Genomic DNA, 27,253 nt, shown 5'->3' with positions numbered 1-27,253 from the left:
AATGCAGATGTTTACAATAACCTTCCCAAATAGGTTTCTTCATCTCCCTCACTGGGATGAAAACACCGAGGCTCAGAGAGGTCTAGGGGCTTACCCAGACTTCACAGCTAATGAGATACAAAGGATTGTAAGAACGTATTATGAACAAGCCAACAAATTGGACAACCTGAGAGAAATGGACAAATTCCTAGAAATATACAATCTTCCAAAACTAAATCAAGAAGAATCAGAGAATTTTAATAGGCAGATTACAACTAGAGAAATTAAAGCAGTAATCAAAAACCTTCCAAACAAACAAAAGCCCTGATGGCTTTACAGGTGAATTTTACCAAAGAGTCAAAGAAGAACTAACACCTGTCCTTCTCAAACTATTCCAAAAATTCAAGAGGAGGGAAGACTCCCAAGCTAATTTTATGGGGCCAGGATTATCCTAATTCCAAAGCCAGATAAAGACACTACAAAGATAGAAAATTATAAGCCAATATCCCTGATGAACACAGAAGCTAAAATCCTCAACAAAAAATTAGCAAATCGGATCCAATAATACATTAGAAAGATCATACACTATGACTAAGTGGGATTTATTCCAGGCATGCAAGGCTGGTACAATATTTGCAAATCAATAAATGTAATACACCACATAAACAAAAAGGAGGATAAAAATCACATAATCAGCCCTAACCAGTTTGGCTCAGTGGATAGAGCATCAGCCTACAGACTGAAGGGTCCCAGGTTCGATTCCGGTCCAGGGCATGTACCTTGTTTGTGGGCACATACCCAGTAGGAAGTATGCAGGAGGCAGCTGATTGATGTTTCTCTCTCATTGATGTTTCTAACTCTCATCCTTCTCCCTTCCTCTCTGTAAAAAGTCAATAAAATATATTAAAAAATAAATAAATAAATAAATCACATAATCATATCAATAGAATCAGAAATGGCATTTGATAAAATCCAGCAACTATTTATGTTTAAAAACTCTCAGCAAAATGAGAATAGAGGAAGCATTTCCCAACATAACAAAGACCATATATGACAAACCTATAGCCAACATCATACTAAATGGGCAAAAAATACAAGCATTCCCCATAAGATCAGGAACAAGACAGAGTTGTCTGCTTTCACCACTCTTATTCAATACTAGAGGCCCAGTGCATGAAAATTTGTGCACTGGAGGGGGTCCCTCAGCCCGGCCTGCCCCCTCTCACAGTCCGGGAGCCCTCAGGGTATGTGCCCGCTGTTTCTATTTTCATGAACTATCTCTTTCCAGACCTTTACTTTCAGTTTGTGTGTGTATCTTTTAATGTGAAGTGAGTCCCTTGTAGACAGCATATGTAAGGGTCTTGTTTTGTTACCCATTCAATCACCTTATTTTTTTTATTGGAACTTTCAAAGTAATTATTGATAGATATGTATTTATTGCCATTTTATGATTCATATTTTTTATCTTTTTTTTTTCTTTCTTTCTTAAAGAAGACCCGTTAACATTTCTTGTAGTGCTGGTTTGGTGGTGATGAACTCCTTTAGCATTTTCTTGTCTGTAAAGCTCTTTATCTGACCTTCAATTCTAAATGATAGCTTTGCTGGGTAGAGTAATTTTGGTTGTAAGTCCTTGCTTTTCATGATTTTGAATATTTCCTGCCAATTCCTTCTGGCAGAGTTTCTGTTGAGAAATAAGTTGACAGTCTTATGGGCACTCCCTTGTGAGTTACTAACTGCTTTTCTCTTCTTTTAAGATTCTCTCTTTGTCTTTAACCTTTGGAATTGTAATTATGATGTGTCTTGGTGTGGGTCTCCTTGGGTTCATCTTGTTTGGGACTTACTGAGCTTCCTAAACTGTATATCTTTTTCCTTCACCAAGTTAGGGAAATTTTTTGTCATTATTTTTTAAACATGTTTTCATTTTCTTGCTCTCTCTCTTCTCCTCTGGCACCCCCATGCTGTGAATGTTGGTACTTTTGATGTTGTCCAAGAGGCCCCTTAAGCTATCCTCACTTTTTAAAATTCTTTTTCTTTTTGTTCTTCTGATTGGATGTTTTCTGCTACCTTATGTTCCAAATCACTGATTCTTTCCTCTGCTTTATCTACTACTAGAGGCCCGGTGTACAAAATTGATGCACGGAGGGGAGGGGTTCCTCAGCCTGGCCTGCACCCTCTCCAATCTGAGACCCCTTGGCGGATGTCCCACTGCCTCTAGCAATCCGGGACCGCTGGCTCCTAATCGCTCGCCTGCCTGCCTGTCTGATTGCCCCTAACCCCTCTGCCTGCCTGCCTGATTGCCCCTAACTGCTCCCCTACCAGCCTGATTGCCCCTAATTGCTCCCCTGCTGGCCTGATCACCCCCAACCATCTCTGCCTTACCTTACACCCAGCACCCAGGATTCCCTCCTCTGGCTGGTTACAGGTACCTGGGACCCAGGCTTCCCTCCCTCTGGCCAGCCGCAGGCACCCAGGACCCGGGCCGACTTCACCCAGGCGAGCTGCAGCCGCAGGGGCCCGTGGGCGGATGGCTTCACCCGGGTTGCAGCCACAGGCGCCCGGGACTATGGGGCAGGCAGCTTGTCCCTCTCCTGGGCCGCAGCCATAGGTGCTGGCACCCGGGACCGCAGGGCGAATGGCTTGTTCCTCTCCCGTGCCGCAGCACCAGCCGCTGGCATCTGGGACTGTGGGGCGTGTGGCTTGTCCCTCTCCTGGGCTGGACTACAGACGTAGGCGCAGCCGCTGGCCCCCAGGACTGAGGGGCGAGCAGCTTGTCCCTCTCCCGGGCCACAGCCTGGCTGGTCACCATTCCTCTCTCGTGAGTTCATCTGTGCCTGGCTGGCCCCCATTCCTCTCTCTCAATCTCATTTGTGCCTGACTGGTCCCCATACCTCTCTCCCCAGGGTTAAGTGCCTGAGCCATTAAGGTGTGGCGGCATGAGGGTGTGACAACCATTTGCATATTAGCTCTCTATTATATAGGATAGTACATCAACAATTTCTTTTTCTATTTTTTTTTAATCCTCACCCAAGGATGGTTTATTTTTCCCATTGATTTTTAGAGAGAGTGGAAGGGAGAGGGAAAGACAGAGAGAAATATCAATGTGAGGGAAACACATTGATTGGTTGTCTCCTGCATGCGCCCTGACCAGGGCCCGGGCCAGGGAGGAGCCTGCACTGAGGTTCATGCCCTTGACAGGAATTGAACCCGGGACCCTTTGGTTCGCAGACCAATACTCTTTCCACTGAGCCAAACCGGTTAGGCCTCCAACATTTTCTTTATGCGTTCATTCACCAGTGACACTTGGGTTGTTTCCATGTCTTGGCTATTGTGAATAATACTGCAGTGAACATGGGGGTGCATATATCTTTTATATTTTATTTTTAATATTTATTTATTAAATTGATTGGGGTGACATTGGTCAACATGAACATAGGTGTCAGCTGTGGGTTTCTATGTTACAAGATCTGTATATGGCACTGCGTGCCCACCACCCACAGTCAGGTCTGCTCCTGTCACCTTGTATTAGGATCTCCGTCTCCCCCACCCTTTCCCCCTGGCACCCACCACACTGCTGTTTGTGTTCACGAGTTTCGTTTTTACATCCCACACATGAGTGAGATCGTATGGTTCTCAGCTTGTTCCGACCGACGGGTTTCACTCGGCATCATGTTCTCAGGGCCCGTCCAGGTGGTTGTAAACGGTGCTGATCCATCCTTTCTCGTGGCTGAGTATATCCACTGTGTGCATGGACCACATCTTAAACTTTTTTTTTAATCCTCACCTGAGGATATTTTCCCATTGATTTGTAGAGAGAATGGAAGAGAGCGGGAAAGACAGAAATATCAATGTGAAAGAAACACATTGACTGGTTGCCTCCTGCACGAGCCATGACCAGGGCCCAGGCCTTTATTAAGTTGAGGTACTTTCCTTCTATTACTATTTTATTGAGTGTTTTAATCATAAATGACTATTGTATCTTATCAAATGCTTTTCCTGCATCTATTGATAAGATCTTACGATTTTATCCTGTCTTTGGTTAATGTGGTGTATTACATTAATTGATTTGTATATGTTGAACCATCCTTGTGTCCCTGAAATGAACCCCACTTGATCATGATGTATTACTTTTTGGATGTACTGTTGTATTAGATTTGCTAGTATTTTATTTAGGATTTTTGCATCTGTGTTCATCAGAGACATTGGTCTGTAGTTTTCTTTTTTTGTCATCTTTGCCAGGTTTTGGTATTAGGGTTATATTGGCCTCATAGAATGTGTTAGGAAGTATTACCTCTTCTTCAATTTTTTGATTAGTTTGAGAAGGATAAGTTTTATTAGTAAACCTTCTTTGAACATTTGGTAGAATTCACTGGTGTAGCCATCTGGTCCTGGACTTTTTTGGGGGGGATGTTTTTGATGGTTGTTTCAATTTCCTCACTGTCAATGGTTAGGTTTTTTTTTTGCTATGGGCTATTTTGTATAGCTAATAAAAGAGAAACATGGTAATTGGCGTATGACTGCTACCCTTCCCATTGGCTAATCAGGGCGATATGCAAATTAACTGCCAGCTAAGATGGCGGCCAGCATCCAGGCTGCTTGAAACTAACATGAGGCTTGCTTGCTTCAGTGACAGAGGACTCCAACGTTCCCCGCCTGCTGCTGCAGGCCTCTGAGCTGGCATTTTGAAACATAGTTACAAAAATAGAAGCTAAACAAAACCCCAGAAACCAGCTTTCAGCTAGCCAGGATCTCAGACCTGGAGGTGATACAGAGTTTCGATTGTAGAACTGAAACAAACCAGATACCTGCTTTCAGGAGCGGAGGCCTAAGAGCTGGAGCCTCAGAGCTAAAGCTGGCTCAGAATAAAAAAAAAAAAAGAAGAAAAAAGGAGCAGTTGGGAGCTTCAGTCCCAGCCTGAAAACAGCCCTCAGCCCCTCACCCAGACTGGCCAGGCACCCCAGTGGGGACCCCCACCCTGAAGGGTGTGTGACCAGCTGCAAACAGCCATCATCCCCTCATCCAGGCTGGCCAGGCACCCCAGTGGGGACCCCCACCCTGATCCGGGACACCCTTCAGGGCAAACCAGCCAGCCCCCACCCATGCACCAGGCCTCTATTCTATATAGTAAAAGGGTAATATGCCTCCCAGCACCAGGATCAGCGGAGCCGTGAGGTCTCCCAGCACTGGGATCAGCATGACAGGGGGCAGCGCCCAAACCCCCTGATCGCCCTGCGGCTCTGTGTGTGACAGGGGGCGGGGCCACAACCTCCCTATCGGCCCTGCTCTGTTCCTGACAGGGGAAGGCGCCCCAACCCCCTTATTGGCCCTGCTCTGTGCCTGATAGGGGGGAGCTCCCCAACCTCCTGATCGCCCTGTGGCTCTGTGTGTGACAAGGTGTGGCGCCCCAACCCCCCCCACCCCACGGGCCCTGCTCTGTGTGTGATGGGGTAGAGCCATAACCTCCCCATCCGCCCTGCCCTGAGTGTGATAGTGGCAGCTCCCCACCAAACCCCTGATCGGCCCTGCTCTGTGGGTGATAGAGGGCGGCGCCCCAACCCCCCCACCCCACGGGCCCTGCTCTGTGTGTGATGGGGTAGAGCCATAACCTCCCCTTTGGCTCTGCCCTGAGTGTGACAGTGGCGGCGCCCCAACCCCCTGATCGGCCCTGCTCTGTGCATGACAGGGGGGAGCTCCCCAACCCCCTGATGGGCCCTGCTCTGTGCATGACAGGGGGTGGCGCTGCAACCTCCCCATCGACCCTGCCTTGAGTGTGACTGAGGGCGGTGCCCCAACCCCCCAATCGGCCCTACCCTGAGTGTGACTGAGGGTGGCATCGCAACCTCCCAATCTGCCCTACTCTGTGCATGACAGGGGGCGGCGCCCCAATTCCCCAATCGGCCCTGCTCTGAGCCTGACCAGGGGCTGCACCTAGGGATTAGGCCTGCCCTCTGCCACCCGGGAGCAGGCCTAAGCCAGCAGGTCGTTATCTCCTGAGGGGTCCCAGACTGCGAGAGGGCACAGGCCGGGCTGAGGGACCCCCCCTCCCCCCCGAGTGCACAAATTTTTGTGCACCGGGCCTCTAGTGTGTATATATATATATATATATATATATATATATATATATATATATACTCACACACACACACACACACACACACGTACTTTAAAAAATATATATTTTTATTGATTTCAGAGAGGAAGGGAAAGGAAGAGAGATAGAAACATCAATGATGGGAGAGAATCATTGATCGGCTGCCTCCTGCATGCCCCACACTGGGGATCAAGCCTGCAACCCAGGCATGCCCTGACCGGGAATCAAACTATGACCTCCTGGTTCATAGGTCGACGCTCAACCACTGAGCCAAGCTGTCCAGGCCCTTATATATTTTCTATATTAACCCCTTATCTGATAGTTTGTAAATATATTCTCCCATTCTGTGGGTTGCCTTTTTATTTTCCTGATTGTTTCTTCTGTTATGAAGAAATTTTTTAGTTTGATGTAGTATCTACCACTTGCTTATTTTTGGTTTTGTTGCCTTTGCTTTTGGTGTCATATCTAAAAAATCTTTTTCAAGGTCAATGTCAAGGAGCTCCCCCCTATTTTTCTTTTAGTAGTTTTATGGTTTGGGGTATTACATGTAAGTGTTTAGTCCATTTTGAGTTAGTTTTTGTGAGTGGTGTGATTTAGAAGTTGGTTTCATTCTTCTGCATGTGGATATCCAGTTTTCCCAGCACAGTTTATAGCAGACTGTCCTTCCTCCCATTGAGTCCTCTTGGCTCCCTTGTCAAATATTAGTTGACTATGTATGTATGAGTCTACTTCTCGGCTCTTGATTCCGTTCCTTTGTTTTGTATTTATTTTTATGCCAGTACCAGACTGCTTTGATGACTATAACTTTGCAATATAGTTTTAAATCAGGCAGTGTGATACTGTCAGCTTTCTTCTTTCTCAGCATTGTTTTGCCTATTGAAAGCCTTTTATAGTTCTGTATGAATTTTAGGATTGCTTTTTCTGTTTCTGTGAAATATGTAGATGGCTTTGGGTAGTATGAACATTTTAACAATATTAATTTTTCCAGTCCATGAGCATAGGACATCTTTCCATTTATGTGTGTCTTCAGTTTCTCTCCATCAGTGTTTTATAATTTTCAGGGTACAGATCTTTTACTTCCTTAGTTACATTTATTTCTAAGTATTTTTAAATTTTTAGTATTTTAATTTTAGTGATCAGGTCTTTGCTGCCAATCCAGCGCTGCCTTGGGGGGCTGATTAAATGTGCAAGCCCTGCCCCTGCACAAGGCCCTGGTCTGGTGCACGAGCAGCCCCATGTCCGCCCCCGTGGCTTCACTCTTGGCCTTATCTTACCTTCGGTCACCTCACTTCGGCTCCTGCGGGTCTTCCTCACTTCCCCGCTGTACGCTCAGTCACCCCAAGCAGGAGTTAGCAGAGGTCCTGAGGGGCTCTCTGCTTGGGCCTTAGTGTGTGAACTGGAAACATCTGTTTCTGATTGCTTAGAACAGTGGTTCTCCACCTTCTGGCCCTTTAAATACAGTTCCTCATGTTGTGACCCAACCATAACATTATTTTCGTTGCTACTTCATCACTGTCATGTTGCTACTGTTATGAATCGTCATGTAAATATCTGATAGGCAGGATGGTCTTAGCGACCCCTGTGAAAGGATTGTTCGACCGCCAAAGGTTGAGAACCCACAGGTTGAGAACCGCTGGCTTAGAGGCACCTTCTGCTTACTCTTGGGCTTTGGCTGCATTCTAGAAACCTGCTGCTGGGTATTTCATGCCCTACAACCCACAGAGACAGTTTTCCGGGGCGTTTGGGCAGAGGGCCTTGAAGTGGGTTGCTGGGCCTCCTTGGGTTGAGTGGTGTGGTCCTTGCCATCCAGGGAAGACCTCCCGCATCTCCTGTTCTGCTAGACTTTGGGCTGCTCTGTCGCACATGCCACCTCTGCCCAGGGCATTGCCAAGCCTATGTATCTGAGCCCCGGAGTAAAGTCTGCTCCAGGGAAACGAAGTGTGTCCTGGCTGCTGCCCTGCCCCCTCAGCCTCCCTGCTCCTCTCTTCCCGTGACCCTTCCACCTCACTGCTCTTCCCCGGCCTGCTCCTCATCACATACACCATCCTTCCTGCCACCTACCTCAGCCGGCAGCCCACTGCCTGTGTAGTAAAATTAGGAGGAGGCTTTTTGAAGCTCCTAGAAGGAAGGGCGACTGTAAGTTCCTTGAGGCAGGAGACCCCTGGGGTTCATCTTGCAGCCTGCACAGGTCCCTGTGAGAGAGAATGCTGGCACCTCGTCGTCGTCCCCTGTAGTCCAGCATGAGCAGAGGCTAAGAAAGAGAGCGCCCTCTTGAGTGAAGAAAACCTTAGCAGCCAGGGACGCTGAGCTTCGGGGTCTCCCTCAGCTGCCTGAGCGGAGCCTGGTGCCTCCCGTGGGGCTCAGTGCACCTGCCAGCTCTGGCCTCCTCCGGGAATGACTAGCATCGCCATGCCACAGCTCTCATCTCTGCAGCGGTGGTCCCCCTGACAGGGCTATTTCAGGGACCGCCTGAGGGAGTGGGAAAGCTGGCGCACACACTGCCTGTGGTCTCCGGGGTGCAGCGATGGGGGCTTCAGAGAAGGCCGGTTGGAGATCCCATCCTGGGTCTGGCACTGACCAGCGACTTTCCCTAGACCTGTCTCTTCACCTTTCTCAGCCTCCTAGGGGTAAGAAAGTGGGATAGCAACATCCACGTAAAGAGAATTAGCTGTAAGAATAGAGTGAAATTCTGTATAATGTGAAAGAATCCTTCGCAGTACCTGGCGTCTGCCTGCATTCAGGTCACGTTAGCCTGTGGACCTTTCTTCGTGGCCATGCTTTGCCGAGGTGCTGCCCCAGTGTGTGAACCGGGCTCTGGAATGACTGCATGAGGTACCCAGTGGTCAGGTTAGTTTGGGCAAATGAGGCAGTCAGAAATGCCCCCTGTTGCTGGTGACGTCCTTGCAAGGAGGCATTCCCCACTAGTTGCCTGTGGCTTTGGGGGACGCTGACGTGGGAAGGGTCAGGGTTGGTTTCCAGAGGGCTAAGGAATTCAGAAAGCTGTGCTCCAGGCGGGAGGGGGCCTGCAGTTGACACCTCTGGGCTCCAGGGCCTCTCCCTGGTCCTGCGGGGACTGAACTGTCCCGTCACTTGAGTATGTAGTGCAGCCTTTGGAATGGCATCCAAGCGTCAAAGTTCTCATTTACTGGCTCCTCCCCTGTGCAGGGCACTGTGCTAGGTGCTTCCCTGGCAGCCTTACTACAGTTCTGGAAGGGAGTGCTCATGTGCCCACTTTACAGATGGGGAAGCAGAGGCTCAGACAGACTTGTCCGGAGCCATTCAGAGAGAAAGTGGTGGAGCTGAGATTCAAGCCCACACTGGCCATCTAGCCAGAACCCACACGCACCTGTGCTTTTCTGATTGGCTTGGGCCTGTGTAACTGATTGTCCCAGTTAGGGGAGGAGTGGGCAGGGTTTGAAGGGTACATGGACCTTAAAGCCTAAAGCAGCGGTTCTCAACCTGTGGGTCGCGACCCCTTTGGCGGTCGAACGACCTTCCACAGGGGTCGCCTAAGACCATCCTGCACATCAGATATTTACGTGACGATTCATAACAGTAGCAACATGACAGTGATGAAGTAGCAACGAAAATGATTTTATGGTTGGGTCACAACATGAGGAATTGTATTTAAAGGGTCAGAAGGTTGAGAACCACTGCCCTAATGGCAGCTGAGGCCCACAAACCAGTTACTAAAGGTGGAAAGTCATTTTCAGTTTTAGTTGCAGAAGCAGGGTTGTGTGATGTGTGTGTGTGTGTGTGTGTGTGTGTGTGTGTGTGTGTGTGTTTGCTTCCTCACATAACCAGGGCCAACAACTCCCTGGGCAATTCTTACTGTACAGCAGCCTTCCCTGTGACCGAGCATGTGTCCCGTTGGCTAATGCCACACACCCAGAGGCCCAGAGGGAGGCAAAGTGCTGATTCTCAGAGACCGCTCAGCCATTTCATTCTTGCTTTCCCTTCTCCTGTGAAAGTGATGCCTAAACTAATGACCCGGTTTTTGTGCAGGGCAGTCAGCAGGGGGCAGCCTCACCGCTGAGTACGACTGGGTTCTAGGGTGAGGATGGCTGCCGGTGAGGGTGGTTCTAAAGGAGATGGTCGGGAAGATGTTCGGGAAGAAGGATCGGGTGGAAGTGGAGCCGCCCTCCTCTTCCCGGTGGCTCCGCAGGCCGCGTACTCACCGCTCCTCCCTCCACGTCAGGTGCTGGAGACCTGTGTGAAGAACTGTGGCCACCGCTTCCACGTCCTCGTGGCCAGCCGAGATTTCATCGACGGCGTTCTGGTCAGAATCATCTCGCCCAAGAACAACCCACCCACCATCGTGCAGGACAAGGTGCTGGCCTTGATCCAGGTAGGTCCGCTCCTCCTGGCTGTTGGTGGGCCCCTCAGGGGTGCTCATGCTCGGCCATCCTTTGGAAGAAAGGATGGAGGTTTCTGGGTTTGGATGTTCGTTGCATAATGCTTCCTTTCTACACTCATCCCACTGGAATGAAACCTTAAGCGGTGGCTCTCCAGCCAGTTGACAGAGGCTTCACTGATCGGTGCCTCGCCCTCTCCTGCCCACAGGGGCAGGTGGCCTTGGCAGGACTCTGAGCCACCAGGGAGAGTGTGGAGTAGGCAGGGCCTGTCAGAGGGGCGTGCAGGATGCTGAGTCCCAGGGGGCCAGCTCTGGGGCTGCCGGGAGGAGTGACTCACTCAGGGGAGGAGGTCTCCGTTGGCCCCTGCAGGACAGTGAGGAGCTTAGTGGAAAGGTCAGAGTGCGAGACGCATCGCAGGCAAGGACAATAGCAGATACAAAGGCCCGGATGCGTCCGCAAGGGCAGGCGGTGCTTTGGGCGCATTCATTGTTGATTGCCCTGTAACGATCTCTCCCAGGGTGTAGCAGCTTAAAGCAGTGGGTGGTTATCGTCTCCTGGTTCTGTGGGTCAGGAACGCAGGGAACCTCGCTGGCCCCTCTGGCTCGGGGGCCCTCGGGAGGCTGCAGCGAAGGTGCTGCCAGGCTGCCTGGTCCAGCCCAGTGGGAGCTGCAGGAGCCCCACCATGGGGCTCCCACAGGGCGGGGCAGCAGCTCAGACCCTTGCTGACCGTTGGGAGGAGGCCTCAGTTTCTCCTCTGTGGACCTCCTGAGTGTCCTCGGGACATGGCAGCTGGTTTTCCCCAGAGCAGATGATCCAGAGAGAGTGGGGACTGTAGTGCCTGCTGGGGCTGTCTCAGAAGTCACGCTCCATCCCTCTTGTCATCTGTTTGTTAAAAGGGAGTCAGCAGGTCCAGCCTCTGAAGTCGGGAAGCTAGCTGCTCCTCTTAAAGAGAAGAGTGGTTCCAGCCGCCCCACGTAGAGTGTAAGGGAGAATGTGTGGGGCCAGGAGATAAGCCCAGAGGGATGGTCAGGGCTTATGGGCCACATAGTGCTGAGGAGTGTGTGCCTTATCCTGTAGGCAGTGGGGAGCCCTTGAATGTTTCTGAGCTGGCGGTACAGAGTCAGATCTGGTTTTAGACAGAGCACCCTGGTGACAGGGTGAAAGGTATGTACGTGCGTCAAAAAGCACATCAGTGCGGGGTGATTGGTGCTGTAGTAGAGGAAAGATAAGAACCTGCAAGAGCCATGAGGAGAGGGAAGAGCCAGCCTGGGGAGGAGGGCTAAGAAGTCCGGGGGCAGAGTGCTTAGGGGCGGGCTTTGGAGGCAGTGGCGGCAGCTGAGAGGAGAGAGGGCCCTGAGCCAAGGAATCTGCTGGCTCTGTCCTAGCCGCAGCTGTGCCTGAGCCTCCTCCCAGCACTTGGAGCAGGTGACTTCCCATCACTCCGTCCTCAGAGCCTCCCGCTGTCTGGTGTGCAGGACCCATCACCCTCTCCCCCATCATCCTCTTATGCTCTTCAAGTTCCTCTGCCAGCTTTCCCACCACCTCTCCCTCTGAGCTCCCCGAGAGCCAGGCCAGTTCATCCCCAGGGTCTCTAGCACTTGACGGTGTTGAGCAGGTATTCAACACATTGTTGTCTTCCTTCCTTCCTTCCTTCCTTCCTTCCTTCCTTCCTTCCTTCCTTCCTTCCTTCCTTCCTTCCTCCTTCCCTCCCTCCCTCCCTCCCTCCCTCCCTTCCTTCCTTGTTTCTTGGTTAATCCTCACCTGAGAATATTTTTTCCATTGATTTTTAGAGAGAGTGGAAGGGAGGGGGGGGGGGAGAGAAACATCAATGTAAGAGAGACACATAGATTGATTGCTTCCCACACACACCCCGACTGGGGCCAGGGATTGAATTCACAACCCAGGTACGTGCCCTTGACAGGGAATCAAACCCCCAACCCTTTGGTGCGTGGGCTGACACTCTAACCACTGAACACCACCGGCCAAGGACATTGTTTTCTTAATGAATGGATGAATGTAGTTTGCTGAAGTTCTAAGGAAGGGAGGAGTATGGGTGACAGCAGAGCCCCATCACATGTGTCCTTAGATTGTCCCTATCCCTTCATCTGCCACCAGACATATCTCCCTCTCCCTCTTCCTCTCCCTTGCTCGCGCGCGTGCGCGCACACACACACACACACACACACACAGATGCAAATCATTTCACCCTTTAACCTCCTCACCCCCACCTATGCCCCCAAAACCCTCATTCTGGGATGCCCCAGCACACTCCCTTGCCTCAGCACCCCCAGTATTTGATACCAGGAAGATGAATTGGGGCTTTCTCTTACAAAAGATGGGACATCCCAGCCTAAGCTGTGCAAGCCCCCAGTGGCCACAGGTGAGGTCTCTCTGAAGTCAGACCTGGAGTCCTTCCTGTGGCCAGGCCCAGTGGTTGTCAGCTGCCCCTGGCAAGTACAGCATGGCGAGGTCATGATCCCCACTTCCTCTGCTGACTGTGGGGGAACGCACGAGGTCAGAGTGGTGAGGGATTACGAATGACCATCCGCACACCAGGTGGCTGAGCCTGGATGGCTCCAGCACCCAGTGAGGGGAGTCGGCGGCTTTTTTAGGACTTTTGGAGGGATTTATGCAGCCCCAGCGGGGAGAGAATGGAATGTGGTCACCGCAAGTGAAAAGTGGTCTTCGGCAATGGGAATGTCCACAGTGAAAGACTGAAAAACCAGTTCCCGGGGGATGGGTATCAACTCAATGTCTCCATCAAACCTAACACTGATGAGAGCAGAGCTGCACTGTCTGTGGCCCCTGGCTCTCCCTGGGGACACCAGCCTGGCACCCCCACCCCTGCACTGCAAGACTTTCTGTCAGACTCACCACCTCTCCCAGCACTGCTTCTTCCCACTGGCAAACCCCTACCTCCTTGTGTGTGAAATGGGGGCCTGCGTCCTGCCTGTGTACTCCCAGCCCTGCTCTGTGAGATGGTCCGGAGCAGCCCTGTGACCCACACCCATGCTCCGAGGACGTTCCCTGCTGGCCTGGGACCAGGGCGCGGGATGGGACCTCGAGGGTCCAGCTGAGAAAACGCAAGGGACTTTAGGTCAGGAGACGTCCAAGTGGGCTTGGTAACCTGACGGGGCAGAGTCCTTCCTGCACAGGTTCTGAAGCTCCATGAGAACTCTCATCGTCGCTCCTGCTGGCTAACCGGAGAAGCGCAGGCAGCATTCAGAGCAGTGGGTGTTTGGGTCTGTCATGGGGTAGACAAAAGAATAAAAAGTTCAGCCTTTTCTTTTACTTTTTATTGATTTAAATATACCGGAAATCACATATTTAAAAAGCATGTAGAACTTGATAAATTTTTGCAAACTGAACATATCCATGTAACCAGCCGTGGGAAGTCAGGTGGGGGCCATCCCAGGGTGCGGGGGCTTTGTGGGTGTGCGTCATATTCCGCTTCACAGCATAGGGCATAGATGGGCTCTCCCATGGAACTTCACCCGCAGTCTCTGTGCCAGCGCTGTTGTGTCCGTGTGTCTGGCCGTGCTGCATTTGAGGGCCTCACCGTGCCACGGAGTGACCATGGCCTCCTTTCCCGCTGCGCACCTCGCTGTGCTGGGCCTGCGGGTGGGCCGGGGTTCATCATCCCTCCCGCTGTGATGGGCACTTGCTGTTCAGGGGCTGTTATAAAAGATGCTGCTGGGAGCATCTAGCACGTGTCATTTGGTGATATACGTATCATTTTGTTGGGTATCTATTGGTTGAATAGGTGAAACTGCCATCTTTGTTGGTCCGAATGATAGAATATTAGCAATTTCAGAGTTCAGCCTCACAGCTAGTCGTGCAATTGCTGGTGGCAGGGAGCGCCCACGCACCGGGTCATGGTGCCATGACCTCTTCACGCCCTCACCAGTGGGCAACATCTCCTTCATCACAGCTCATCTGATGAGTATGCAGAGGCTGCATCCTGTGAACCATTTTTTAACCCTTTGAAAAGAAGGTGATTTTACTCCTGTTCAACATAGTACTGGAAGTATTAGCCATTGCAATTAGACAAGAAGAAGAAATAAAAGGCATCCAAATTGGAAAAGAAGAAGTAAAATTGTCCTTATTTGCAGATGACATGATATTATACATACAAAACCCTAGAGACTCCATCAAAAAACTATTAGACTTAATAAAAGAATTCGGCAATGTAGCAGGATACAAAATTAATGCCAAGACATCTATGGCATTTCTATACACCAATAGTGAATTTGCAGAAAGAGAGACTAAAAAAGCAATCCCATTCCCCATCGGACCAAAAAAATTAAGCTACCTAGGAATAAACTTAACTAAAGAGGTAAAAGACCTCTACTCAGAAAACTACAGGACGTTGAAAAAAGATAGAGGAAGACATAAAGAGATGGAAGAACATACCGTGTTCTTAGATTGGTAGAATCAACATCATTAAAATGTCCATACTACCCAGAGCAATCTATAAATTCAATGCACTTCCCATTAAAATACCAATGGCATATTTCACAGACCTAGAACGAACTCTCCAAAAATTCATCTGGAATAAAAAACGACCCCGAATAGCTGCAGCGATCCTGAGAAAGAACAAAGTAGGTGGGATCTCAATACCAGATATCAAGCTGTATTACAAAGCCACTGTTCTCAAAACTGCCTGGTACTGGCACAAGAACAGACATACAGATCAATGGAATAGAATAGAGAGCCCAGAAATCAGCCCCAACCAATATGCTCAATTAATATTTGACAAAGGAGGCAAGAACATACAATGGAGTCAAGATAGTTTCTTCAATAAATGGTGTTGGGAAAATTGGACAGATACATGCAAGAAAATGAAACTAGACCACCAACTTACACCATACACAAAAATAAACTCAAAATGGATAAAGGACTTAAATATATGACAGGAAACCATAAAAATACTAGAAGAATCCAAAGGCAACAAAATCTTAGACATATGCCGAAGCAATTTCTTCACCGATACAGATCCTAGGGCATTGGAAACTAAAGAGAAAATAAACAAATGGGACTACATCAAAATAAAAAGTTTCTGCACAGCAAAAGAAACCATCAACAAAACAACAAGAAAGCCCACTGCATGGGAGAACATATTTGCCAATGCTATCACTGATAAGGGTTTAACCTCCAACATTTATAGGGAACTCATACAACTCAACAAAAGGAAGATAAACAATCCAATCAAAAAATGGGCAAAGGACCTAAATAGACACTTTTCAAAAGAGGACATTCAGAAAGCCAAGAGACATATGAAAACATGCTCAAAGTCGCTAATCATCCGAGAGATGCAAATCAAAACAACAATGAGGTACCATCTCACACCTGTCAACAAATCAACAAACAAGTGCTGGAGAGGATGTGGAGAAAAAGGAACACTTGTGCACTGCTGGTGGGAATGCAGACTGGTGCAGCTACTGTGGAAGACAGTATGGAGTACCTCAAAAAACTAAAAATGGAACTCCCATTTGACCCTGTGATCCCACTTCTAGGAATATATCCCAAGAAACCAGAAACAGCAATCAGAAAGGATATATGCACCCATATGTTCATGGCAGCACAATTCACCATAGCTAAGATCTGGAAACAGCCTAAGTGCCCATCAGTAGATGAATGGATTAGAAAACTGTGGTACATCTACACGATGGAATACTATGCTGCTGTAAAAAAGAAGGAACTCTTACCATTTGCAACAGCATGGATGGAACTGGAGAGCATTATGCTAAGTGAAATAAGCCAGTCAATGAAGGAAAAACACCACATGATCTCACTCATTTATGGAAAATAAAGACCATTATAAACTGATGAAGAAAAATAGATACAGAGGTAGAGCTGCCTCGAACAGACTGTCAAACTACAGCAGGAAGGCGGGGGCGGGAAGGGGGTGGCAGGAGGGGCGAGGTAAGAGATCAACCAAAGGACTTGTATGCATGCATATAAGCATAACCAATGGACATAAGACACTGGGGGGTAGGAGAGGCCAGGGGATTGTCAAGGGCGGGGGAAAAAAGGAGACATATGTAATACTCTTTGTACTACTTTAAGCAATAAAAAAAAAAAGTAAGTAAAGCCTCCCAGAGAGTCTGGTAATTCCCCCCGGGAGAGCAAGTGCTGCCCCACTGAGAGACAGGAGGGGCTGGGGGCCAGGCCGATGGCTCTCTGGCCAGCTGGGGAGTGCAGCAGGCCCTTGTGTCAGTGCAGCTGGATTGATGTGGGTGCAGACTGTGGCCGGCTCCCTCCCCAGGACATCGCTTTCTGCTCTCAGCGCCCAGCTGCTGGAAAGTGGGCGGGGCCAGTCCCCTTGTGAACGCTCAGTGGGCCCCACCCCCCCTGCGGGCCGTGGGCTTGGCCTTTCAGGAGGGGAGCCGTCTCCCTGGTCGCGGGGAGGAAAGATGCTGAAAGCAGAGCAGCCTCTGGAGCAGCTTGCCAGCTCCGTCACTCCTGCCTTTGAACTTCCTGCCACTCCAGCTTTTCCCTCCTCGTGGCCCCTGGCTGGCCGTTTTTGGCTGCGTGTCCTTCCATTTCATGCCATCCCTCAGCCTTCCCTGGGTGCTGTTTGCAGAAACCGCAGTGAGATCATCCTGCTAGCGAAGCGTCGCTGAGGGGATGCCTCTGCTGCTCTTCCGCCCTGCCTGCTGCCGCAGCAAGGGTTTGAGAGCACAGTGGGACCTCGGTTCTAAACTTAATATGTTTCAGAAGGCTGTTCGAGAAGCAATTTGTTTGAAAACTGAATCATTTTTGCCATTAGAAATAATGTAAACTGAATTAATCCAGCCCAGTCTTCCATATGATTCCCTGTTTCAACCTTTCTTATAGACAGTACATGCTTATATACAGTACTGTTTAATCTATAAACACTTTATAAACAAAAAGGACATTAAAATCTTAAAAGGAAATGAAATTTACAGTAAAAAATGAAAATTTACATACACACTAGAACTACCTTTGATGACAGTTTGCTACTTCTTTGTCAGATTGCATTTCTCAGTAAACTGCATTTCTCCCCATTTCCCAGCATTCCCTTGATGAGTGGAGTAGGAACACCCTCCTTTCCCCCACCCCCTCCCCTGAAGAGACTTCTCAGCTGCCGGGCTGCTCCTCTGAAGGTCCCGGAGCTCCTGGGAGGCCAGCTTAGTGCTGTGTCCTCACCAGCTCCTCCCCATCACCATCCACCTCCAAGCCTGGACTTGCCCCTCACAGCCCTCACAGGCTCTGTCAGCAACAGGCTCGGGCAGTGTCTTCCAAGCTGATTGCGTGGTCCTGGAACACACTCCCCCGGGCTCTGTGAGTCTCGAGCGAGTGAGGATATTAAAGTGTTCCTCTAGAAGGGTTAAATCAGTGTCAGAGGTCACCTCAAAACACCTCTGGAACAGGGCCTTTGTGTAGTGTTCCTGAAATTAGAAATGACCTGCTGGTCCGTGGGCTGGATTGGAGGAGTTGTTAGGTGGAGAGGACCCAGCAGGGTGAGGCTGTGGGTGGTGAGGACCCAGCAGGGGTGAGGCTGTGGGTGGTGAGGACCCGGCAGGGTGAGGCTGTGGGTGGAGAGGACCCAGCAGGGTGAGGCTGTGGGTGGAGAGGATCCAGCAGGGTGAGGCTGTGGGTGGAGAGGGCCCAGCAGGGGTGAGGCTGTGGGTGGTGAGGACCCGGCAGGGGTGAGGCTGTGGGTGGAGAGGGCCCAGCAGGGTGAGGCTGTGGGTGGTGAGGACCCGGCAGGGTGAGGCTGTGGGTGGTGAGGACCCGGCAGGGGTGAGGCTGTGGGTGGAGAGGGCCCAGCAGGGTGAGGCTGTGGGTGGTGAGGACCCGGCAGGGTGAGGCTGTGGGTGGTGAGGACCCGGCAGGGTGAGGCTGTGGGTGGAGAGGACCCGGCAGGGTGAGGCTGTGGGTGGAGAGGGTCCAGCAGGGGTGAGGCTGTGGGTGGTGAGGACCCAGCAGGGTGAGGCTGTGGGTGGAGAGGATCCAGCAGGGGTGAGGCTGTGGGTGGAGAGGACCCAGCAGGGTGAGGCTGTGGGTGGAGAGGATCCAGCAGGGGTGAGGCTGTGGGTGGTGAGGACCCAGCAGGGTGAGGCTGTGGGTGGAGAGGATCCAGCAGGGGTGAGGCTGTGGGTGGAGAGGACCCAGCAGGGTGAGGCTGTGGGTGGAGAGGATCCAGCAGGGGTGAGGCTGTGGGTGGTGAGGACCCAGCAGGGTGAGGCTGTGGGTGGTGAGGATCCAGCAGGGTGAGGCTGTGGGTGGAGAGGATCCAGCAGGGTGAGGCTGTGGGTGGAGAGGACCCGGCAGGGGTGAGGCTGTGGGTGGAGAGGATCCAGCAGGGTGAGGCTGTGGGTGGAGAGGACCCGGCAGGGGTGAGGCTGTGGGTGGTGAGGACCCGGCAGGGGTGAGGCTGTGGGTGGTGAGGACCCGGCAGGGGTGAGACTGTGGGTGGTGAGGACCCGGCAGGGGTGAGGCTGTGGGTGGTGAGGACCCGGCAGGGTTGAGGCTGTGCTCCTCCAGCAGCTCCGCGCCACGCCTGGAGGTGGGCAGGAGCCTCGTCCATGACAAGAAGTGCCCTGAGTGGCAGTTGCGTTTCCGGGAGGTATTTCTTCACACTTGGAGCCCACACTTCATGAATCCACTCAATAAAAAGCTTCCTGGTCACCATGCTTTGCTGCTGGCCCTCCACATTCCACTTGGTTTTCACGGCATTATTTTTCTTGAAAACTCGCAGGTTTTCGGAATGGTGGACGAGTAGAGGCTTCAGTTTGAAGTCCCCACTCGATTCCCACACAACAGTCACGTCAGTCGCCCTTCACTGGCTGTGTCCCGGCGATGCCTCTCCGGCCTGGCGGGTCCTCGCGGGCATGTCCTCCCAGGAGGGGCCTGTCCGTCACAGTGGGACGCTGATGGGAACAGATCCCTCGGCCTCCGCAAGTTCTGCTAGAGCTGGCAGCCTCCCCACGCTTCTCCGGCGGGGTGCGCTTCTCCCCTAACCACCAGGGCCCGCAGCCTTACAGACAGCCTCGGCGCTGGCTCCAGGCTGCCTTCGGAGGCCAGTGCGCAGTGTCTTCACTTTTTCACAGGCTTGCCTTTGAAACGTTATCACTGGCTAACTGCTTTTCGTTTATCCAAATCAACAACCGTTCTTCTAACTCGGTAGTTGCCTGCAGTTGTTGTTTCAGGAGCACTTCCCCACCCTTAGCAACATCAGTCAGCACTCTTGATGGCCTCTTTATGTTTTAAAGTTGTGCTAACTATTTTGCTCTGCCATACTCGGTAACCAGGTCAGACACACGAACACCTCTATCGTACCTCACAATTATTTCTTTTTTAAGCTCTATCACTGTTCTCACAACTTTTTAAAAACATATTTTTTAAAATTACTTTGGGGAGAACCAAGATGGCGGCATAGGTTAACGCCGGAGTTTGCTGCTTTGAACAACTACTTCAAAAGTGAAACCAAAAAACGGAAGGGACATCACCCAGAACCACAGGAACGCTGGCTGAGTGGAAGTCCTACTACTAGGAGGAAAGAGAAACGCATACTGACACTCAGAGGAGGCGCAGTGCTGAAGTCAAATTCTGAGGTGCAGAGTGCGCGGAGCGGGCTGGCGGCGGAGGGCGCGGTTGACGTTTTCAATCGGGAGGGAGTCGCAGACTCTGAGCACCAGATCCGGGTGAGTCTTTAGGGACCCAGACTCAAACGGGAGAAGCGGGACTGTCTGGCTTTGGTCAGAGCGAGTGCAGCTTTCTCTCTGAGCTTTGCAGCGGGTGCTGGGACTCAGAGAGGCAGAGCCCCTTGGGACAGGACTGAGAGCCGCCATAACTGCTCTCTCCGGCCCACCCTGTTGATCCTGTGCGACCCGCCCCGCCCAAGCCCTGCACAGAGGCATTTGCCGGATAGCCTCAGGCAAAGGCTAGATTAGCACCTCCCTAGAGGACAGAAGTTCTCTCACTGCTGACACAGCTGATTCTCATAGCCACTTGGCCTGGAGGTCAAACCCTCCCTGGAATTAGCTACAACAATCAAGATTTATCTATAAGACTGCGAACAAAGACCACTAGGGGGTGCACCAAGGAAGCATAACAAAATGCGGAGACAAAGAAACAGGACAAAATTGTCAATGGAAGAAATAGAGTTCAGAACCACACTTTTAAGGTCTCTCAAGAACTGTTTAGAAGCTGCCGATAAACTTAATGAGATCTACACGAAAACTAATAGGACCCTCGATCTTATATTGGGGAACCAACTAGAAATTAAGCACACACAGACTGAAATAACGAATATTATACAGACGCCCGACAGCAGACCAGAGGAGCGCAAGAATCAAGTCAACGATTTGAAATGCGAGGAAGCAAAAAACATCCAACCGGAAAAGCAAAATGAAAAAAGAATCCAAAAATGCGAGGATAGTGTAAGGAGCCTCTGGGACAGCTTCAAGCGTACCAACATCAGAATTATAGGGGTGCCAGAAGATGAGAGAGAGCAAGATATTGAAAACCTATTTGAAGAAATAATGACAGAAAACTTCCCCCACCTGGTGAAAGAAATGGACTTACAGGTCCAAGAAGCGCGGAGAACCCCAAACAAAAGGAATCCAAAGAGGACCACACCAAGACACATCATAATTAAAATGCCAAGAGCAAAAGACAAAGAGAGAATCTTAAAAACAGCAAGAGAAAGAAACTCAGTTACCTACAAGGGAATACCCATACGACTGTCAGCTGATTTCTCAACAGAAACTTTGCAGGCCAGAAGGGAGTGGCAAGAAATATTCAAAGTGATGAATACCAAGAACCTACAACCAAGATTACTTTATCCAGCAAAGCTATCATTCAGAATTGAAGGTCAGATAAAGAGCTTCACAGATAAGGAAAAGCTAAAGGAGTTCATCACCACCAAACCAGGGTTATATGAAATGCTGAAAGGTATCCTTTAAGAAGAGGAAGAGGAAGAAAAAGGTAAAGATACAAATTATGAACAACAAATATGCATCTATCAACAAGTGAATCTAAGAATCAAGTGAATAAATAATCTGATGAACAGAATGAACTGTTGATTATAATAGAATCAGGGACATAGAAAGGGAATGGACTGACTATTCTTGGGGGGGAAAGGGGTGTGGGAGATGTGGGAAGAGACTGGACAAAAATTGTGCACCTATGGATGAGGACAGTGGGTGGGGAGTGAGGGCGGAGGGTGGGGCGGGAACTGGGAGGAGGGGAGTTATGGGGGGGAAAAAAAGGAACAAATGTAATAATCTGAACAATAAAGATTTAATTAAAAAAAAAACAAAACAAAACAAAAAAATAAAATAAAATTACTTTTAGAGAGAGGAAGGGAGAGGGATAGAGAGAGAGAAACATCAATGAGAGAGACACATGGATCGGCTGCCTCCTGCATGTGGGGGATCGAGCCCACAACCATGTGCCCTGACTCAGAATCAAACCAATGACCTCTTGGCTCCTAGGTTGATGCCAGCCGGGCCTCACAACTTTCCTTTTCACTTTGCTGCTGTCACTCACATTCTTAGCACCCAGGATAATTTACTATAGGTGTTTAATAATAAGCAGCCACAAAACAAAAAACACGAAGGTATTCACAGCACAATTTCCTGAGATGTTAACAACACAAGGTTAAGCAGTCAACTGACTCATATTCGTGCATTCTCTCCTTTGTTTGTTGCCTGAGAAACATGTGACTGACCATACAGGTGTATTGGGTCAAAAATCGAAGTTTTGTTCAACACCAAGATAATTTTTCCGTGAACAACTTGGCCGAGAACCGAGGTGTGACTGTACTCTCTTTCCACTGACGAAAGTGAGCTGATGGGGCTGGGCTGGGGGCAGGAGGCTGTTGTGTTCTTAGAAGGTGTCAGAGAACTGACGGCTGAATCTGCGTGGACCCTGCCACTGGGAACAGGAAGTTTGGTCCAGGGGCAGAAGCAGAAGATGCCAGAGCTTTCTTTTGTCCAAAGAACAGAACCCATAGTTTAAATCAGTAATTGTTTATTTATCTGAAATTTGATGATTTAAAACTGTCAAAACTGCCGAAACCAGTTTGGCTCAGTGGATAGAGCATCGGCCTGCGGACTGAGGAATCCCAGGTTTGATTCCGGTCAAGGGCATGCGCCTGGGTTGCAGGCACATCCCCAGTGGGAGATGTGCAGGAGGCAGCTGATTGATGTTTCTCTCTCATCGATGTTTCTAACTCTCTATCTCTCTCCCTTCCTCTCTGTAAAAAATCAATAAAATATATATTTTTTAAAAAAAAGTAAAACTGTCAAAACTTGAGGAATACAGAAATGAATAGGATATGGTTCATGTTTTATAAGGTTTTAGTCTGGACTTTGGCGTACAATCCAAAGGAACAAAGGAAATAAAAGCATGACTTTCTTTTTTCCCTCTCAATAGACCTTCCTCTGGGTCTTTCAACCCCTGACACTGTAGGCGCACAGGCGGGAAAAAGAACTACGTGAAGAGCAGGGACAGGGCCACTGAGTCACTACCAGCCAGGGCCCCTTAGGGGGCCAGCACTGCCGGTCACGGCTCCCCGGTGGTTTCCACCGCCTCTGCCCCTGGCGGTTTTCCACCTCCCCTGGAACAGGTCCTCCCAGCCCTGGGTCAGAGGGGCCCCGCTTTATCGCTGTCACCACAGTCTGTTGCCAGCCTAAGTGACCACCTTCCTCGGTTCTCTGAAGTAGGACAGTAAGGCTGCTCTTGAGGACAGGATTCAGTGCTGGCTGCTCTCCCCGAGCAGGGGCGGGACGCAGTGTGTGCCCAGTGTTTGGGCATGGACCCAACAAGATACTCGAGGCACGGAGAACCTCTGCATGTCTCCCACATCTGTGTTTCCCCACATGGCTGTTCCTTTCAGGCGCCCCGCCCCCTGCCCCTTCCCGTTGGCACCAGAATCTTGCTCAGTAGAGAATGCACCTAACCTGCTCAGGGCCCACAGGGGTTGAAATAGCAGCAGGCGGGCAGGGGGTGGATTAGCCAGGGCAGCTTCGTTGCAAATAACAAATGCCAACTCCAGCTTGCCTAGGCAGAGAGGAAAGTTTGTCATGAAAAGGCGGGGCTACCTACACCCCTGGGGTATGCGGGCCCTGGGGAATGGACGGAAGGGATCAGCAACACCCTCCAAATCTCCTGTGTGTCTCACGGGGCACACCTGCGGCTCCTTCTCCCATCCACAGCTTGGGGCTGGCACAGGACTGACTCCCAGGGCCACATCCACAGACAGTCTCACCCGCAGGCCCCAGGCCCAGGCCAGACTCTTGCGAGGGGAGAAGCTGCTGGGCCAGCGTGGGGTGTGTCTTTCCCCTCCCTGCCTGGGGCCGTGGAACGGGGTCTGGTGACACGCTGTTTGGGCAGGTGCCCCAAGAGTTCTCAACTGACTGGAGAGAAGAGTGATGGTTTTTTAATCTTCCTTCTTCTCGTCTCATAGTCAGCTGGATGGAAAGCGACACGAATGAAAAGGGGCTCCCTGAGCTGTTGGCCCTCCCATAGAAACAGGCCTCCAGCAGCCCCAGGAGGAGCTGCCATGCTGCTCCTCCCGCTCCCACAGCACCCTGGGTGCTGGCGGTTAGGCCCAAACTCCAGTGCTAGTGCATGGGAAGCTAGGTCACGGGCCTCAGCTGGAGTGTGAACCAGGTGGCTGAGGCCAAAGCAGCTGGTGGAAGATGGGGCTCGGGGTCACTTCCCAGGGGGCACGCCTCTTGTGACTGCTCCCCAGCTGGGATTCCAGGGAGGCCTCAGCAGGCACCTCTGCCCAACTCAGGATCCTGAGGAAAGTGTCAGCCAACCCGACAGGGGCTGTCCTGATGCAGGGTTAGCCCCTGAGTGTGCAAATTAAATAAGTGGATCAAGGGAGCCAGACTGACGGTATGTTTCTGTTAAGTAAGATGCATCACTTGTAATTAACAAGGCATTTTGGAAGCTGGCCTTTTCACTTCAAGTGGGTCTGCGGGTAAGCGATAGCGTTGCTCTGGCCGCCTCGGGATTGGTTGGAGCATTGCTGGAGCCGGGAGGCGGTTAAATGCTGGAGACAGCAACGGAATTAGCACAGGACCCTGGCCCCCAAGGCTCCGCCTTCCCCTGGGAGTTTGTAAGGTGATGGGTGACTCTGAAGAGCTGGGCCCAATTTTGGGGGAGCTGTTTGGCTATACTTTTAAAAAATGTATTCTGGCCCTAGCTGGTTTGGCTCAGTGGATAGAGCGTCAGCCTGCAGACTGAAGGGTCCCATGTTCTATTCCGGTCAAGGGCACATGCCCGGGTTGCAGGCTCCACCTTCAGTAGGAGGCAGCTGATCAATGATTCTCTCTCATCATTAATTTTTCTCTCTCTCTCCCTCTCCCTTCCGCTCTGAGATCAATAAAAATATATTTTAAAAAAATAAAATGTATTCTGTAACTTCCAAAGAACAGATTTTTTTTTAATTTTTAAAGAGTTTCATGAATCAGTGGTAAGTGGCAATCCGTTTCCATCTGTGTTCTTTCCTCTCTGTGCTGTTTTCATGTAAAGGAAACTAGTGCTCACGCTTTCCTGTGGGTTTCCATGCGGGCACGTGTGCGTTGACATCGCGGGCAGCACGGGCTCCCCTCCCCGCTCAGCCCCAGACGCCCTCAGCTGTAGGGTCCTCGCATCTGCCGAGGAGACCTAGAGGGGCCTTTCCCAGCCACACGCCGCTGTCTCCTTCCTGTCACTTTGCCTGTGGTTCCTGCCTCCACTGACGAGAACCCCACACAGCAGTGTGGGAAACGGTGAGCGAGCTTGCAGACCCACAGCGCCCCTGGCCCCACGGCAGCCTGGCGGTGCCCTCTGCTCGCCCTTCAACTAAACTCACCAGAAATTGATTTCCTTGCGATTAGGGAAATGCCTGCATGTTAGGATGTACTGCAAAGCTTGGGTGTTATTTCTCTGTCTCTTCTCCAAGGAAATACAGATGCTGAATTAAGTTTTATGTTTTCGTTCATGCTCAACAGCACCATTGAAAAAACCAAGGTTTTGCCACCTGCCTTGTGGCAGCGCTGACAGGGGGAGAGGGACAGGATAGTTTGCCAGGGCAGTTCGCATTGGGGTCCAGGGGAGCACTGGCCTCTGAGAGAGCAGCTGGGTGCAGTGGGTGTTCAGGCGCCGTGACAGCTCTCGGGAGACACGCTTCCTAACAGGCCTCCTTTCTCCTTCCAGGCGTGGGCCGACGCCTTTCGAAGCAGTCCTGACCTCACGGGTGTTGTGCATATATATGAGGAGCTGAAGAGGAAAGGGGTCGAGTTTCCTAATGCAGATTTGGACGCTCTGTCTCCCATACACACACCGCAACGGGTAAGCTCCCAGCTGGCATTTTCTAGAAAGGCCTATTGCAGAATACGCACCCGCCCCTCTGCTGCTCCATTTGAATTATTCAGCTTGTCATCACGCTGTCTTGAAGCTCGAGGGCATTTCTCTTTAATAACAAGGGGAGTGCAGGAGTGAGACAGCTGGCTGATAGTGATTAAGTGGCTGCAGTGTCTCCCCCAGTTTTCATCCTGCCTGTGGAAGAGCATAATAGAGGGATCATTTCAGATGTTCTCATGGAAATGGCTGCTGGGGGAAGCCATTCTCTGAGGGTCATTAGCACCTGCTCTTCAGAGGCCCCAGGAATGGGCGGGCCGGCCTCCCCTGGGGAACAGGAGCACCTCGGTGTTGGCAGTGCGGAGATGAGTGTGCCGCTGCGCTGGGCAGGGAACAGCTTGGGGTTTCCCGGCCGTACACGCTAATCAGATGCTCTAAATGGACCATTATCAAATGGCTCTAAAATTTACGGAGAGCTGGGAGCGGGCGGCATCAGCCCAGACACCTTGGGATTCAAAGCCCATGGAAGGCCGTGTAGAGGCCGCGCAAGGCCGTGCCGCGGCAGCCTTCGCGGCAGCCCCGTGCTGCAGGATTAAAAGCCTGCAGGAGAGGCTGGCCGCCCTTCCCGGGAGCTCGTGTGCACCCTGTGGGCTGGGATCCAGGGGAGCCAGGGCTCAGGACACTGCCTTGCTGGCCTGTCAGCCCACCTCTGAAATGGGGGAGGAGGGCAGCGGCCTGTGCGGGTCTTGTCGTGTGAGCACCGTTCATGCTCAGGAGGGTATCAGAGATGCCCACAGGGAAGCACCAGGAGTTATATCTTCCAGGGCAGTGTTTTCAGAATGACCCCCAAAACACTGTGCCTTGTGGAATAAACACAACTGTTTTATTCTTCTAATAACTCGTGGCCCAGTGCACAAATTCATGCACATTGAAAGGAAATTAATTAGAAGAAATATTTTAATATTGCTATTCACCCTTCCTCTGTAATAGAAGTGTCAACCAAATTCACAATCGACGACGACAGGTTGAAACACACATGTGCGACTGGCGCCAGTGAGAGCTTTATGTGTATCGCGCATGTGTGAGTCAACTTGGCCTTTTACAGATATAGAACAAATTTGCTTAATTAGACCTGCTTTCTGATGTAGCTAAACTTTTTCCAGCCCAGTGAAGCACCCCAACTTCTCTTTCAGGTAATTATCAGCAACACAGCAACAAATACCAACACGAAGCAGATTATTATTGTAGATCACACAGGGAGAACAAAGGGCAAAATATTTAACTGCAGCAGTGTTGGACTATATTCTGCGCAGTGAGAAAACCTGAAGTCATTTTCAAGGTCCCCCATTTCTTCTTTTCAGTTGGGTCAAGTTTCTGAGCTTTCTAAATCTCCATTTTCTGGCTAATGAAAAGAAAATAGGATTCCATCGAGTCTCCTACCTACCTACTCTGGGACTTTTGTGAGGATCAAATGAGATGAGGCACATGAAAACACTTCACA

The 27,253-nt window shown here is 50.6% G+C and overlaps 1 protein-coding gene across 12 annotated transcripts in view; it reads left to right on the top strand.

The window, feature by feature from the left end:
* Positions 1–27,253, top strand: part of TOM1L2 (target of myb1 like 2 membrane trafficking protein) — a 142,245-nt gene that overhangs the window by 84,910 nt on the left and 30,082 nt on the right. For all 12 annotated transcript variants that reach the window (XM_059668384.1, XM_059668382.1, XM_059668378.1 and 9 more), the window contains 2 exons: positions 10,266–10,415; positions 25,609–25,743. In XM_059668384.1, the coding sequence (XP_059524367.1) occupies positions 10,266–10,415; positions 25,609–25,743 (285 nt within the window). The remainder of the gene's footprint in view (positions 1–10,265; positions 10,416–25,608; positions 25,744–27,253) is intronic.

The sequence above is a fragment of the Myotis daubentonii genome, chromosome 16, assembly GCF_963259705.1.
Source record: "Myotis daubentonii chromosome 16, mMyoDau2.1, whole genome shotgun sequence".
Taxonomy (NCBI): domain Eukaryota; kingdom Metazoa; phylum Chordata; class Mammalia; order Chiroptera; family Vespertilionidae; genus Myotis; species Myotis daubentonii.
Note: the sequence above shows the minus strand (reverse complement) of the source record. Positions and strands in the feature narration are given on the sequence as shown.